This window comes from Prosopis cineraria, unplaced genomic scaffold (genome assembly GCF_029017545.1).
Source record: "Prosopis cineraria cultivar Desert tree isolate PC_DT_omini unplaced genomic scaffold, ASM2901754v1 PC3, whole genome shotgun sequence".
In the NCBI taxonomy this organism is placed as follows: Eukaryota; Viridiplantae; Streptophyta; class Magnoliopsida; order Fabales; family Fabaceae; genus Prosopis; species Prosopis cineraria.
The window spans coordinates 22,812,498-22,827,935 of NW_026555334.1; the positions used below are offsets into that span (position 1 = coordinate 22,812,498).

A 15,438-nucleotide genomic window follows, 5' to 3' on the forward strand; every position below is an offset into this window, starting at 1 on the left:
AAGGAATAATTTGACTGTAAAACTAAAGCCATTAGATAGAGCTAGGAGAAAGCTCTTTGTAGACACCTAAATTACCTCAATTAGACATTAGATGGAGAAATAGAGTGCATCAGAAGTTTGCTCAATTGCTATCAAATGACAGTAAAATCTACTATCAAAATCATGCAATGCGTCATGATGCATGGTGCTCGAACCATGATGCAATGCACTGTTTCACTGTTTTCTAATTTTAAACAAATGTCTTGATTATTTTCGAGATCCCATGCTTCTACATAATTACCACACTTTGATTTTCTATTTGTAGAGATCTTTTGGGATTTTTTAAATCTTAAAAATTTAGGATCCCATTTGTATAATTTGACAAAGTTAAAAATCAAATTGATGTTTGGAGATCAGGGAGGATTAGTAAAGGTATCTTTACTTGTTTAACCTAGAGATTTTATAATTTAATAGCAGTTCCTCTTGTTTTGAGAGCTAATCTATGGAATTATATCATAGTTGTGATTGTTGTTTGTGCATTTGCATATAGAGTTGGCAATTATCATTATACAGATATTATTTCCCTCTTTGAGCTAGTACTAATCCTTTTTTTTATAGGATTACTTTCATTCTTAGTAAGGGAGAATGGTGCAAACAAGAAATATATTTGGTAATGTTCTGGCAAATATATCTAGACAAGGGTGAGAAGTTTCAATAGAAATAGAAGATGAGATGGTCCCAAATGAAAAAGAATGAGTTAGGACAAGATCAAGAACACCCATATGCTTTATAAGTAGTGATGATGTACTGCTCGAGCTGAGAGTAATGATGGAGAGAATTGAGAGAAGACTAAATGAGCATGATAAAATCATCATCAAGAAGCCTGACAAAGGGTGTAGTAGAACGGTTAAGAAAATTAGAGGGAACTATGAAAAGAACAAGCAGCGGAGATATACGAGGAAGTGTATGGGCACGAAGATGATGAGTACTAAGAGGAGAGTGCACCAAAGAGGCCCACACATACAATAAGGCCTAAGGAGAAGGAGTATGAGAGCTCTATCGACTATGAACTCAAGAGATTCATGAGATTAACGGTTTTATAGAGGATAGGGCTAGGGAGAAGTGGATTGACTAGCTAGAGACAATCTTCTTAGTGATTACATGCACAACAAAGTAATGAGTTCTATTAGCTACATTTATGCTAGATGATGCCGCCAAACAATGGTAGGAGAGTGTGAAGCTAGCTAATGGCTCTACATAAAAGGACTTTAAGAGGAGGTTCTTTGCTCACTATTTCCCATCTACTTTTTGAGATGAGAAGGAATTTGAGTTTCACCATCTACAGCAAGGCAATATGAATGAGGAAGAGTTCATCGCTAAGTTGAATGAATTTTTAAAGTATTTGACTTATCTGAGGCATCATGATGGTGAAGATCAAAAAGCTAAGCAATTCTTAGATAAGATGAGACTTGAGTATAGCAAGCAATTGGCAGCCTTTAAAATTACCTCATTTGAGGTGATGTGTAACAAATTTTGAGCCATTGCTGTAAGAGGTCAGGTAATTAATCACAAGAAGAGAGATGGCCAAGGTCGTTTCTCTCTATATATGGGTCCTACCTGTGGTGTGAGTAAGAAGACTAGTTTCAATTCTGGATCTTCTCAAGGGTTTAGTGTCAAGGGTATTAAGAAGCATTTCTAGAAGGGATCTCAATCCAAGGGATCGTAGTCCAAGAGTAATGACCCTAGGAATATGAGAGGTCAGAACCAAACTTCGAGGCAAGACTCTACCCCTAATATTATTGTACCTATAAGAGCTCCATAGCACAATAAGTGTGAAAAGTATCACATTAGAGAGTGCTGGACATGCTTCAAATGCCACAAGATTGACCACATAGTGTGATATTGCCCAAAGAACACCAATGCACCTGACTAGAGGTTTGTCATTCTTGATCGTGTCTTCATCAAGTCTAAGGAAGAAGTTGAAGCTTCTCCAAAGCTTATTAAAGGTACTATTTCTCTCTGTTGTACTTAAATTATTGCATTATTTGATTCGGGTGCCACTTACTCTTTTATCTTTGATAAGTGTGTAGAAAAGTTGAAATTGTTTGCGATTGAGATGCCTACTTTGATATGTGTATCTACACCAGCTAGTGTATTTGTGAAAACTAGACGTGCATGTTTAAAAGTTGAATTGAAATTTGGTCATAAAATTACATTAATTGACTTGATTTGTTTGCTCATGTCAGAAGTTGATGTAATCATTGGGATGGACTAGTTGTCAGCTAACAAAAGGACATTAGATTATGACAAGATAATTTCCTTGCAAGTTTACACTACGACTCTAGTAGTACCTAAAAACACTGTTTTTGCAATTACCCTTGTTTGAGTAATACTTGGGAAATTTAAAATTTCAATGTATGTAACTAATTATTCGAATGGAATTGATTTGGCTTCAATTCAAATATGTTTGCCATTAAATTTGTTGATATTGTATCACAATGAATTCTCACAATAAAGTCAATTTGTTTGATTGATGATAGTTATACAATATTTATTAGTTGAATACATTACTTCATTCATTGAGATGAAATTATTGTATATATTAATAGCCTAGCTTAATTATTTTAGTTAAGACATGAGAATATATGTGAATTTAATTATTGAAGATTTGTTGCGTATATGCACATGAGTGTTGAAACATGTGTCTGTACATGTTGTTAATTTAATTGGGTGTACACATTTTTTTTTTGGCTTTAATGTCAATATATATACATATGGTGTTTACTTGCACTGCTTTATGCATGTTATAGATAATGATTCTTGATAATTCACAAAATAATATCCATAATGTGGAACTATGTGCATGGATTAATATATTCATGATGAATTTAAAATTTATGAGAAATTCTTATTTAATTAGAATGGGAGGAGATTATATGGAGAGATTCTAATTTAATTAGAATCATTATTGATAAGGTATGGAAATGTTTTTCATACATGTAGTTGAAATATTTAAAAGTGTGGGTGTATCTTGCAAAAATTATTGCAAAAGGAAATATGCGTTATATCGAATTATTAGCCTCATTTTATAAATATCAAGATATTATTTTATTGTGATTTAGAGAGAAAATTAATTAAGAGGAGGCTATTATTATTTACATGAGGGCAAAATTTGTTAATTATGAAATTTTTGTGGCTTGAAACAAGCATCATGGTGATACAAAATTTAATCATTTATCTAGTGTAGATAAATGTATTTTAAGATAGGTGCATGGCCTATTATCTTAGCATAAATATTCATTATTGTGAATAATGGTTTGTTTATGTGTTATGGTTCTGTGATATAAATGAAATATTCAAAAAATATTGTGAATTATGATATTGTGTACAATGAATTCTTGTTATATAAAATATACAGATGTTGATTAAATTGTAAATTAATGGGTAAAAATCCACTACAGACAATCCGCCTTTAGTAGTAATAAAAACAAATACGATGATAGGACCATAGTAGAGTCAAAGTGCGTTCCTCTAAAATTGGAGACTAATCAACACTTAATGTCAATGAACATTTCTATGATGCTGATGTGTTTTTTAATTTTTTTTAAAGGATGATTCTATTGATCAATCTATATATACATGTACAAACTTTAGAGAGTTTATTGTATTAATTAATTTCATGATATAGTTATGTTGCATGAAGATTGAGCATATCAATTGTAGTCTCATAAGAGGATAAGACAAGCGAGTGTTTGAGGGATACCATAAATGATGGTATCACATATAATAAATTTCCATTATATTAAAATAATATAATGATTGAATTTTATATTCAGATGAGGAAAAATTTATTGGTAGCCAAATAAAATATTATGTGAGCCAAAGTATATTACTCTGAAGCTGGCTAATAATGAGGCTAAGTAGTTGAGAAACTTTTTAATTAATAATATTGCATTGAGAGTAAAACCGACACATATTATGTCACTGATTTGTGTAATAGCCAAATGGTGATAGTCATTGCAAAGAGAAAAATGGCCAAATGGTGATTGTCATGGCAAAGAGAATAATGACATAGATAGATATCATTTGAGATACAATTAAGCATGTTAAAAGAAGTTATCTCAATCAATTATGTGAAATAAAATGTAAATATGACAGATCCGGTAATGAGTCCCTACGAATGATTTTAAAATGTCAAGAGGAATGAGACTTAAGCCTATTTGAAATTAATGGTGATGGCAATCCAACATTTGTTATTGAAGATCCAATGAAAAAAGTTTAATGGGTAAGAACAAGTCACTTATTAGTTCTGCTAACTCTAAATTTTCTATCCCTTCCTATGACTTGAGAAAGTGCTAAAATGTATTGATCGGAGGCTGAGCAAAAGCTCTTAATGTTTTCATAGTTCTTATCAATGGTGTATTTATTGCAGATACACTTGATGAAAAAACCTATACAAATGTGAAATGAGGCAGCTCGTATAAGATCGTGGCAAAATCTTTAGAGCATTTGTTGAAATTAGGCTTGCACATAGCCGATAACATGCAAAACTATCATTAACAACAAAGACTGTGGGGGTATAATCTGACTAATAAGACCTCTAGTATACATTTAAGATCTGTTGGTTCAATAATGAAGTTACACTGATTTTTTTGTGTGCTAAATTTAATTAGTCTAGGTTTGATTTAAGTCGAAAGACACCAAATTCGAAGTGATTATCTTCAATGTGAATAACTCAAATGATAATGCTCCACTTGACACATATGCGTGTGTCAAAAGGAGAAATCCCACATTGCCCATATGAGGAAAGGTCTTAGTGTTTGTATGTTAAGGAATGAAGATAGGCTAGTAAATGGGCTTGGAGAAGAAGTGGGTTTGAGCAACCCCAGCGCGTGAGTTGAAGAGGTACTGAGTTCTTTTATTGAATTTGTTTTTGCAAAATTATTAAATTAATTATCTCCTTGGCTTCCCGTAAAAACTACTGTTTGTTATGTTTAAATTGTAAGTTTCTGAAGTATGTTATTGATAAGGAGTTTTTTATTTAGTATTGAAATGGATTAATGGCTTTAAACAATAATCTCCTTGGCTTCCCGTAAAAACCACTGTTTATTATGTTTAAATTGTAAATTTTTGAAGAAATTATTGATAAGGAGTTTTTTATTCAGTATTTAAATGGATTAATGGCTTTAAATAACATTCAATTGCTATAAACTTTCTCCACTTTCAAAACGTCCACATAAAGTGACTTTATGTGCTATTATGTTCTTTAAACCAATGTTTGATGACTTTGTCAAAGTCGTCCATGTACCGTACCTATATATGCCTGGGAATGCAATGTCCAAGTCTAAGAGCTCTTCAATTCTCAAACTCCTTTTTTATATTGTGTTGCTAAGTATATGTTAGTCTTTGTTATTCTATAACCCTGTTTATTTTGAAGATGATTTTGTTTAATTTTAGAGAGCTGCCGTGCGAATAATCTAATGTAATGAAATGATTCTTAAAGACAGTGTCTTTGACACAACTCAAATTTTAAATCTATTTACTGGTTCCAACAACCCTTACTTGTCATTCCCCCCTAAAGTAAACCAGGATCACCAAAATGGTAACAAACCTCCCTTCTAATACTACTTTTTCATGACCTAGTCTTGAAGCTACCTCACTCTTCCACGGTAAAATGATCTGAATCCTAGTGTGGGCCAAGCACATTGTGTTAGCTGATTTATCTGTAAATTATTGTTGTAAATGTCACACATGAAATAGTAATTATTTTTACATTAATTCCATAAAAAATTAGAAGTAACAGGGAGGAGGAAGTGAAGGAAACGTTGGAACGATCATATAACTTAAACATGTTGACTTAATACGTACTACGATTTGACACAAGGGAATGGCTCCTGAAGCTCTCATGCATTTGATATACATGCTGCTCCTTGATCTCATGCTTTGGGCTTCAAAACATACATTTTACACGAATGTGACTCCACAGTCGCACTAATTTTGTCCACAAATTCTCTCCCCAGTGTCTTGTGCTGCCAACATTCACAACTTCCTTCATGTCAAACAGTACAATAATGATACAAAATAACGTTTAATTAAGAGCCTATTACATCTAGGCCATTAAATTTAAATAAGTTTATTTATACAATTACAAAAAACACCTTTATCTTGTCTTCTTTTTTCAGAAAAATATAATTCATTCACTTCCGCTCACTAGAGCTCTAGACCGCCCCTGCCACCTAGAGACAAATCTATAGTCGGCCAAAAAAAAAAAAATTACATCCCTGCGAAAATTATGAGAATGTTTTATAAAAATTGATAAAAATTGTTTTTTGGGCCCGCCAAGTTTCATCTTATTTGAAATTTAGCCCATTCTGTTTATCATTCTGGATCCATCACTGCTGTCACCGGAGAGCACCCAGCCGCCACAGCCTAAATAATTCAATTACTATATAGTAATTGAAATTTTAAAACAAAACTTTAAAATTTGATTTAAAACGTCAATTACTAAATATTTTTTTAATTAAACGTCAGTTATAACATTTATTTTTGACATCAGACTTGTTAACATGGTCAGTTACATGGTATATTGACGTTGTAATGATTATGAATTAACATATCACCACTAGGTCACTCCATTATATACTTTCATGTCTTCTGTTGACATAATTATACTTATAATTATAATTAATTTAAACATGATTTACCTCCCAAAGATCTCTTGCTTCCACAACACTTTTTGGAGGAATGCCGATGTCGTCCCACAGGGCAGTGATGGAGTAACGCACGGGGCCGCGATTGAGCAGCACAACTACTACTCTGTTTTTAGAGAGAGGACCTGCCCATATCTGTTAAATAAAAATGAAAATGCATTTTTATTAATAATTTTTTACTTGTTTTAGCACAAAACTGGTATAAGACTTGTGATTTATTTCCATGTTGTTGTGCATTTTAATTTATTTTTTAGTCAAAAATTATGTCATTTATTTACAAAATATTATTGAGTTGAAATTTCTAATTTTAAGAATTTTTAAATCAAATTTTAAAGTTTTGTTAAAATTATGAAGATTTTTTTTATGAAAAACATTATCTTAAACTTCAATCTAATTTTAATTTTTGCTGTCTAAAGTATTGGTATTGACATGGATATATATATATATATTAGACTAAAAATTATGCAGATAATTTTTGATTTAAAAATACAAAATTAGACAAAAATAGTATATACATTTTGGAAATAAAGAAATCACTATAATTATAATCATAATAATTATGATAAATTCAAAAAATTGAATATTGAATAATTTATTATAAATCTATACATTTAATAAATAGCAACTTATTCATATCAAGCCCCATCTCTCCCCCCCCCCCCCCAAAAAAAGCACCATCTAATGCATAGGCCAAACCAATAAAAAGAGCCATTTACTAATGTTTCAAAAGCCAAATAGGATAAATATTAGTAAATATTTTCCTAGAATAGGTTGCAAATTAAATTCCAAGTCTCCGCATCATACCTCAATATCACCTTCCATCCTAACTTTTTTACCTTGCACACCGAGTGAATCTGTTGAAAACAAATGTGTTAGTAATGGTTACAAGTGGAAAACACAAGTCGGATCAATTATGCATCATCACCTTGGTTAACTGCGATAACCTCCTGGTTCGAGATTATCATTTGAGTCTCTTTAGTCATATTCCGAACATCACAACCCAGAAGAAGTGGAGCCTGCAAACGTTTACGTACCTTTTACCTGACAATTATATAAACATAAAAATACTCCATTCTTCCCAAATCTTGTATTATAATTTTTCTTTCTATTTAATGTTTCACAAATGAGATTTCACACCCCATTAACTGTGGTATCTCTCTCCTCCTGGATTACTTCAACAACGTAACTTTAGCATTCAGAAATGTGGCACAAATCAAACTTTTAATCTACCTTTTACTTTTCTTTTACTGTACCATTATTAACTCTTCATCCGCAGCTTTTCCTTTTTACTTTTGTTAATATACTTTAGACCTGTTTATCAAAAATAATAATAAAAATCATTTTTAAAAATTTATATTTATATTTTTAAAAAAATTATAAAATATATTTAATAAAATTTATTAATATATATAATTTTGTTTGAAAGTGTCTTACACACTCAGACTCTGGAGTATAAATTTGCAATCGTGACTGCGTACCTTGGAAAGGGCCCATAGACTGAAGTGAACGATATATTCATTCGTGGTCATCCCTCCATTTCCCACCTCAAGCATGTCAGGGTCTGTATATATTAACGAGAACCAATAAAACATATGACTTACACAAATCCCAAAACAGGTCAATTAATACACCCTCCATGCCAAAAAATAATAATAATACTCCTTTCATTTTTATTTACAGAAAAAAAGATTATATCACCTAATTTAAAAAAAATCAATTAACTGCATTAATTATGTTTAAAAATAAAAAAAAATTGAACTGAAATATCCTTATAATCAAGCTTTCATTAATTGTTTCTTATAACTGTAAATGATGAAATTATGAAGGGTAATTTAAAAAATTTATAATAAATTCTTATTAGAAAATGTAATTTTGTTATATAAAAAAACAAACTAAAAGTAATAGTTTCTTTTATAAATAAAAATAGAGGGAGTATTGTTAAAATCTAATGATTTTTAATCCCAAAAATTGAATGAAAGAGTAGTAAATAAAAATATGTCAATACTAACCATTCCAGCCACCAGGTCTTGCTAGATCAGCATAAACTTCATTCATGTCTGCCCTGGATATCATACTGCCAAATAAAAATATAAGCATCAACGAACTTCAATTACGTACAGCTTCTATTACAAGACTCAATCTTGAAAATTTTTTGAGGTATCTTCGGAAACAATTTTTTCTTAACCTATCCCATGAATCATTTATGTCATTTGTTGTTCTCCAGCTATTTCCCACTTTAGCACCCCACAAAGCAGGGTGCAGATCTCCCCTGAAAACAGAAAACAACTAATATAATCAGTATATGATGAAACTGTAGGAGAACAAAAAAAAAAACAAGAAAAGAAAAAAAAAGAAAAAGGAAATAACTACCATTCACACAGAGAGAAGAAGATTGGACGGCCAGCCTTTAATAAAGCTCGAGTCATAATAGGGTATCTGTGTTAAAGATAAAGATAACACATGCATGATGAAACTGTGGTTTTGATACCTTTAAGCCAATGTATAAAAATTAAATATAAATTAAATCTGTTGGTATTCAAGTGTTTCGTTGAATTTCTAAGTCGGTTCTCATCACGAGAGTCTTAATTAATATAACCGATCTGATGTTATTTTAACATCAACTTCGTTTTAGCAAGTATAAGCCATAGTGCTAGTGGACTCCACTACCCTTAACACCTATTTTAGACAATACTCATTTAATTCTCACACAAATTAATCATTCTAATAATGATAATGAGAATCTTTTGGTCAAAAAGGATATATTGTAATGATCTACCTGTCTACCATTTTTTATGCCAAATATTTCAATTTTGGACGGACAGAGGGACACAAAAATTTGACTTCCACATTTTGAATATTAATAAAGAGTAGTTTTGGAGTCAAATTTCAATCTTCATACAAAAATAGCCAAGGGGCTTTTAAATTGAGATATATCTAAAAGGAAAAACAGTCAATACGAGAAACAGAGTCACGTCACATAGCATACGCATTTCTACCGTGTGTTATTCTCTCTTCCTTCATAAACACTTAAGAAAATTCATACTATTAGAAAATCAAATTTTTTTGATCAAATTATTGGTAAAAAAAATAGAATATCAATTTTTTAGAGTTTATTTTGTCATTCCATTTCATCATTAAAAGGGGTAAAAAATAATTATCTAATAATGATTTAGTTGGTATTGGTTTATTCAATTTCTTGTTGTATCTCTTGCCATCTATCCAAATATTAAATAAAAAAATGAAAATTAAAAAGACCCAATGGCCAATTACTAATATTAACCTAAAAAGACCAATTTAAAAATTAAACAAAAAACTAACAAAATAATTGAACCTCAAATATAATATGCAAAATAAATACTTTCCGACTACCTAACTGTTGGCCTGGTTCCACCATTGTTACAGTTATCATACTTCAAGTAATCAATACCCTGTTAGCAAAGAAATGGATACCAACTGTTACTTGTCTCGCAAACATCAAGGCCATAAGACCCAAGAAATTAACACTTTTATGTAAATAAATATAATATGATACAAATGACGTTACCCAATAATATATATATATATATACACGTGTGTGCACGCTCATAGGTAATTAAAATGGTCTGATGTAATTAATAAGGTATTTAAGATACAACATATCTCCAATTTTAAAGTATATATGCTTCATAGCATCATGAATGTTAAAGTTAATAATTCATGTCAGCCTAAAACCCGTCAAAAAAAAAGTTAGGGACAGATTTGGTTATATGAACTTTTTTTAAGAGGGTAGGATATTTAAAATCCGGCCTGAATAAGCCAGACCACTGGAATTTCCAGCTTTGTGTGTATTCTAGTTGGCAATTTTGGCCAAACTTGATGGGCCAGCTCGAACTCAGCCAAAAAAAGTTAGGGTCGACTTGACTATATGAGTTTTTTAAAAGGTATGATACTTCAAGTCCCGATCCGAATAAGACTGACCCAAATAAGCCCGGCCCATCTAAATTACCGTTTCTAATGAATGTCGTCTCACTTTTAAAATCAAAGTTGAGTAAAAGTTCAAGAGAAATCAAACTTAGGGCAAACAATTTATACCCATGATGCAAATGTTTTTGCATCTTGCTCCTCGTGATGGAGTGAGCCAGGCATCTTTTTGCTACAAGTGAAATACCTGCAAAATTTGCTCCGAAAATTAACTTGCGACCAAAACAAAGAAAGAAGCTTCTTAGAAGAGACTGTCAAGGCTACATATAAACTTAACAATTCAGTGAATAAGGTTTCGATTAGTATCGTACCCAGCATCCGAATAGATCCCAAGCTTAAGACCTTTGCTGTGAACGTAATCCGCAAGAGCTTTAATGCCAGAAGGAAAAGTTGACTTCTTTGCCACTAGATTTCCCTGTGCGTTTGTAAATTTATTTTTTAGTTCCATAAAACAGAGTTCACTAATTCACGATTTTAGTGAGAAATTACAGTCCAAGTAGAAAACAGCAACATTTACAGTCAATGGATACCTTGCCATCTCGAGACGATTCAGCCCAACAATCATCTGCAAGAACAGACAATAACTGCTTATCAAGAATAACCCAAAGTTTATAACATTTTGTCATGTGAAAATAGAATTCATCATAGTCGAATATTCCAACATGAAAATAATTTTAAGAAATACGAGGCTTAAAAATATTAGCTTTAATGTACGTACCTATGTTGACATAGGTGTATCCAAGCTTGGACAAGCCAGTCGCAACAAGAGCATCCGCTGTAATTATGTAAAAATGGTTTCAACTAAACGGTTGTAAGTGAATCAAAAGGAACTGATAATACTGATTCAGTCATTAATCCTTATTATTGTAGTCATGTATCCTTGAACATCATCCGAGATAAATTTCCTCCCCTAACCATCCAAGAACACACTCTCACAAACACACAAAGTTATACAACAAGAGACATTGTCATTTTTATAGATCAAGCTAATCTCTTCAAAAAAAAAAAATTAATTCGATCATTTTGTGATAAATGCAATATATAATATATACAAAGAACTTGTTATTATATTACCAAAAAATAAGAAAAGAACTTGTTATTAGATGTTATAAATGGATTTATTGTGTTCTTTCGCCGCGTTAGGCTAGAATCAATTTTTGACTATGTACCAGTGATTCCACAATTATTGTTATTGTTATTATTATTATTATTATTATTATTATTTGACCTCATATTCCACTATTAGTACACAACCATATAATATGTTGTAAGAACAACAGAAAGAGAATAAAGAATGTAGATTAGGGACCACCATGTGATAAACTATCGAAATTACCAGGTGAGACATAACACAAAGTCAAGTTTATTACTATTAAAAAGACAGAAAAGCAGCGTAGATATAGAGATATATACACACACACACATAGAGAGAGAGAATAGAATTATAGGAATTGTTTAAAAACTTATTCTGAGAATAGTTTCCGTTTTCCAGAAAAGAGAACAAAAAATTTTTAAGTAACGTGTTTTTAAGAAGTGTTTTAAAAAAAAAAAAAAAAAAATATTGTTGTGAAAAACAGACAAATAAAATAATTTTTAAGTATTTTGTAATTATTTTCTGAAAAATAAGGAGAATAAAAAAAATATTTATTTTTATTATTTTTTTATTTTCAGAACATATTCTATAAAATATCAGTTTTTAAAACAACAAAATAAAAATAATTTCAAACACTCCCACTACAACTCTCAATCAAAACATGCTGATTGACTAATTAGTTACAAAATATACCAGTTTCTCGAATGACCTTTTCGTCAATTTGACAAGCGAAATGATTCCAACTGTTCCACCTACATAAATAGGAAAAAGAGTACCAATTAAGAGACGAAAAGGTTATAGAAAGAAAGAACATGCAGTAACATAAGCGAAATCGGGAAATCAATAATGAAGTTACTTCATAGTGCAAACATATCAGGATCTTTTCTATTCTTTTTTCTTTTTTTCACATTCTGTTATGAATAGATCAGGATAGGACTTTTTACTCCCTTGTATAAAAAAAAAAAAAAAATCAGGATGAGACTTTTCCAAAATTTTAAATCCGATAGAATTCGAGCTGGTATTAGCTACAAGAATTTCACCGTTAAAAAGAATACCAATTAAGAGAGGACATGGCTATTGAAAGAAACAACACACAGTAACATAATGCAAGATCGGGAAATCAATGCTGAGGTTAATGCATAAAGCAGACATATATGATATATCGATATACCTTATATTCGTTTTTCCTTTTCTCCATATCCTGGGGTGAAGAGGTCAGGGTAGTACTTTCCTTTTAAAAAAAAAAATACTTAAAAAGAAAAGAATCCAACAGAATTCGATCTGGATCCTTCAAATCGAAGCTCGTTAATAATTTGATCCTGTATCATACGATTTAAAGACCAGAATCACCACATGCGACTCTTCAGTGACGGCGAAAGCAGCAGATAACGAACACACAATCTCATCAGTGAAGCAGAACGAGCGAGAGAGAATTTGATACTGTATTACTTAGATTTAATGACCAAAATCAACAAATGCAACTCTTCACGGATAACGATCACACAAAATCTCATCAGCGAAGCAGAGCGAGCGAGAGAGAATTTGATACAGTATTCTACATTGAACGACCAAGATCAACAAATGCAACTCTTCACGGATGGCGGAACTAACGGATAACGAACACAGAAAATCTCATCAGTGAAGCAGAGCGAGCGAGAGAGAATTTGATACAGTATTCTACGATTTAATGACCAAAATCAACAAATGCAACTCTTCACCGATGGCGAGAGTAATGGATAACGAACACTGAAAAAGTTCAGCAACGAAACAGAGAGAGCAAGCGATAAAGTTATTTGCGCATACATACCCCATGGGAGGAGTGACACCGAGGCCGTTAGCGAGCAGATTTCGCCGGAGTTGTTCCTCAATGTGACTGAAACCTTGAAGGCTTGAGGAAGCAGAAGCGATAGTTAAGGAGCAAAGCATCAGAAGCATCAGAAGCAGGTCGCCGAGAAAGATTGGAGGTCTATCCATAGCTCTTGCCGTACTCTACCGCTACACCTCCTCCACTAGAGCCTGTTCACCAGAATAGAAAGTAAAAGAGATGGGAAGAAAATGACAGAAATTGGAGGGAAGCAGCGAAAACGAATCCCGAGATTGTAGGGTACGAGTAGAAGGGACTGAGGAGACAGTCTATTTATAGTCCATAACATTTCGTAGCTTTACTCATTTGCCCTCTTTTTAAAAAAAAAAAAAATACAAGACCAGGGCATGTGAGAGAAAAACAAAAATAGTCAGATTCCATGAAAGATTTTCATCTTGATGTAGATGATTAAAAATAACAAGGTATAAATTTGCCCTTATCCTTTTGCTTTCTCCTCTTCCGACTTCCGCCAGCATCCCCCATTGACACGGTGATTTCAATTTGTTTCAGTCAGAGTTGCGGCGCTGTTTAGATTAACCGGCAAGCATTGTTTTAACTTAATCAAAGGTTTCAAATTTAAGCTAGAGACGTTTTTTATTTCCTTTTCCACTTTTGTGGCATTTGTCATACCTCAATGTGAATTGATCAGTGCATTTGAGTTGTCAACATCGAGCATTTCAGAAACACGCTTTAACATTTGAAATGTTAAATGTTGTTTGGAGATATATATATATATATATATATATATTTTTTTTTTTTACGTGAACAAAGCAAATTTTTAAAAATTGGGTTAAAATGTTGTTAAATGTGAATTTGGCAACTTAATTTTTTGTAGAATTAAAATTACAAATAAAAATTGGGTTGTACGTACTTTTCTAAATGACTATGATATCCTTATTATGTTTTAATTTTTTCTAGTATTAAACTATATATTTTTTATTTTTATTATTTAACATATTAAGTTTTATGTTATTTCAAATTTTTTCAGATTTTTTAAACACTTCTAATATATTAAATTAATATCAAAGTAGGGGTAAAAATAGGCTAAGTCAGGTTAAGCTTTAGCTAAATAGGCTTGAGCCTATGTGGTAAGTCAGAGGCCTGAGTCTAATCTGAAGCCTATATAAAATTTTTTTTCATGACTTAAGCCTGAACCTATCTAAACCTGATCTGGTCTAAAAGCTTATTTAAAGCATACTTAAAAGTAAGCATTTTAAATAGGTTTACATTTTAGTTCTAAACTGTCTCAAATATATTTTAGAACTATTAGTGTACAATATATAACTTGATTTATCAATTACAATATATAATAATGGAAAAATTGATCTTTTAATCCTCCAATTTTTAATTCACTTGTAATTCAATCTCTCAACTATGACTCGTTGTGACTCAATCCCTCAACTATGACTCGGCTATGACTCAATCCCTCAACTTTTAAATCACTTACAAATTAGTCATTGAACTTTAATTTTCTTTTCATGTTAGCTTATATCTCACATTAATGAGCAAGAAGAGGGTATTTTAAAATAATATATGAGCATTTTTTATCCCTCTTATTTGATAAGAAATTTAAAAAAAATTAAAAAATAAGGACCGAATTATAGGTAAATAAAAAGTTGAAGGATTGAGTCGTAGCGAGTTATAGTTGAGAGACTGAATCACAGCGAGTCATAGTTGAGAGACTGAAATACAAGTGAGTTAAAAGTTGAATAATTAAAAGATTAATTTTTCCTATAATAATTAAAAGAACTTACTAATAACAATACAAGAATAAAATAATAATATTAAAATTAATATATAAATACAATCAAATTGAAAACATAACTAAAAAA

At 31.4% G+C, this 15,438-nt stretch overlaps 1 protein-coding gene across 3 annotated transcripts; it reads right to left on the reverse strand.

Annotated features, from left to right (window-relative positions):
- Positions 1-5,787: 5,787 nt before the first annotated feature.
- LOC129306658 (alpha-galactosidase 1-like) lies at positions 5,788-13,832 on the reverse strand. Of its 3 annotated transcripts, none has more exons than XM_054947357.1 (15): positions 13,550-13,832; positions 12,436-12,494; positions 11,368-11,424; positions 11,180-11,214; positions 10,961-11,064; positions 10,761-10,836; positions 10,059-10,117; positions 9,060-9,125; positions 8,875-8,958; positions 8,699-8,763; positions 8,168-8,250; positions 7,615-7,705; positions 7,494-7,543; positions 6,684-6,824; positions 5,788-6,008 (listed from the first exon to the last, which is right to left on the reverse strand). In XM_054947357.1, the coding sequence occupies exons 1-15, from the start codon at positions 13,714-13,716 to the stop codon at positions 5,916-5,918; spliced, it is 1,230 nt and encodes a 409-aa protein (XP_054803332.1). In that variant the 5' UTR covers positions 13,717-13,832; the 3' UTR covers positions 5,788-5,915. The 3 variants fall into 3 exon arrangements, with proteins under 3 accessions (XP_054803332.1, XP_054803334.1, XP_054803333.1); XM_054947358.1 differs by lacking the exon at positions 5,788-6,008 and adding an exon at positions 6,016-6,424; XM_054947359.1 differs by lacking the exons at positions 8,875-8,958; positions 9,060-9,125.
- Between the last annotated feature and the right edge of the window lie 1,606 nt (positions 13,833-15,438).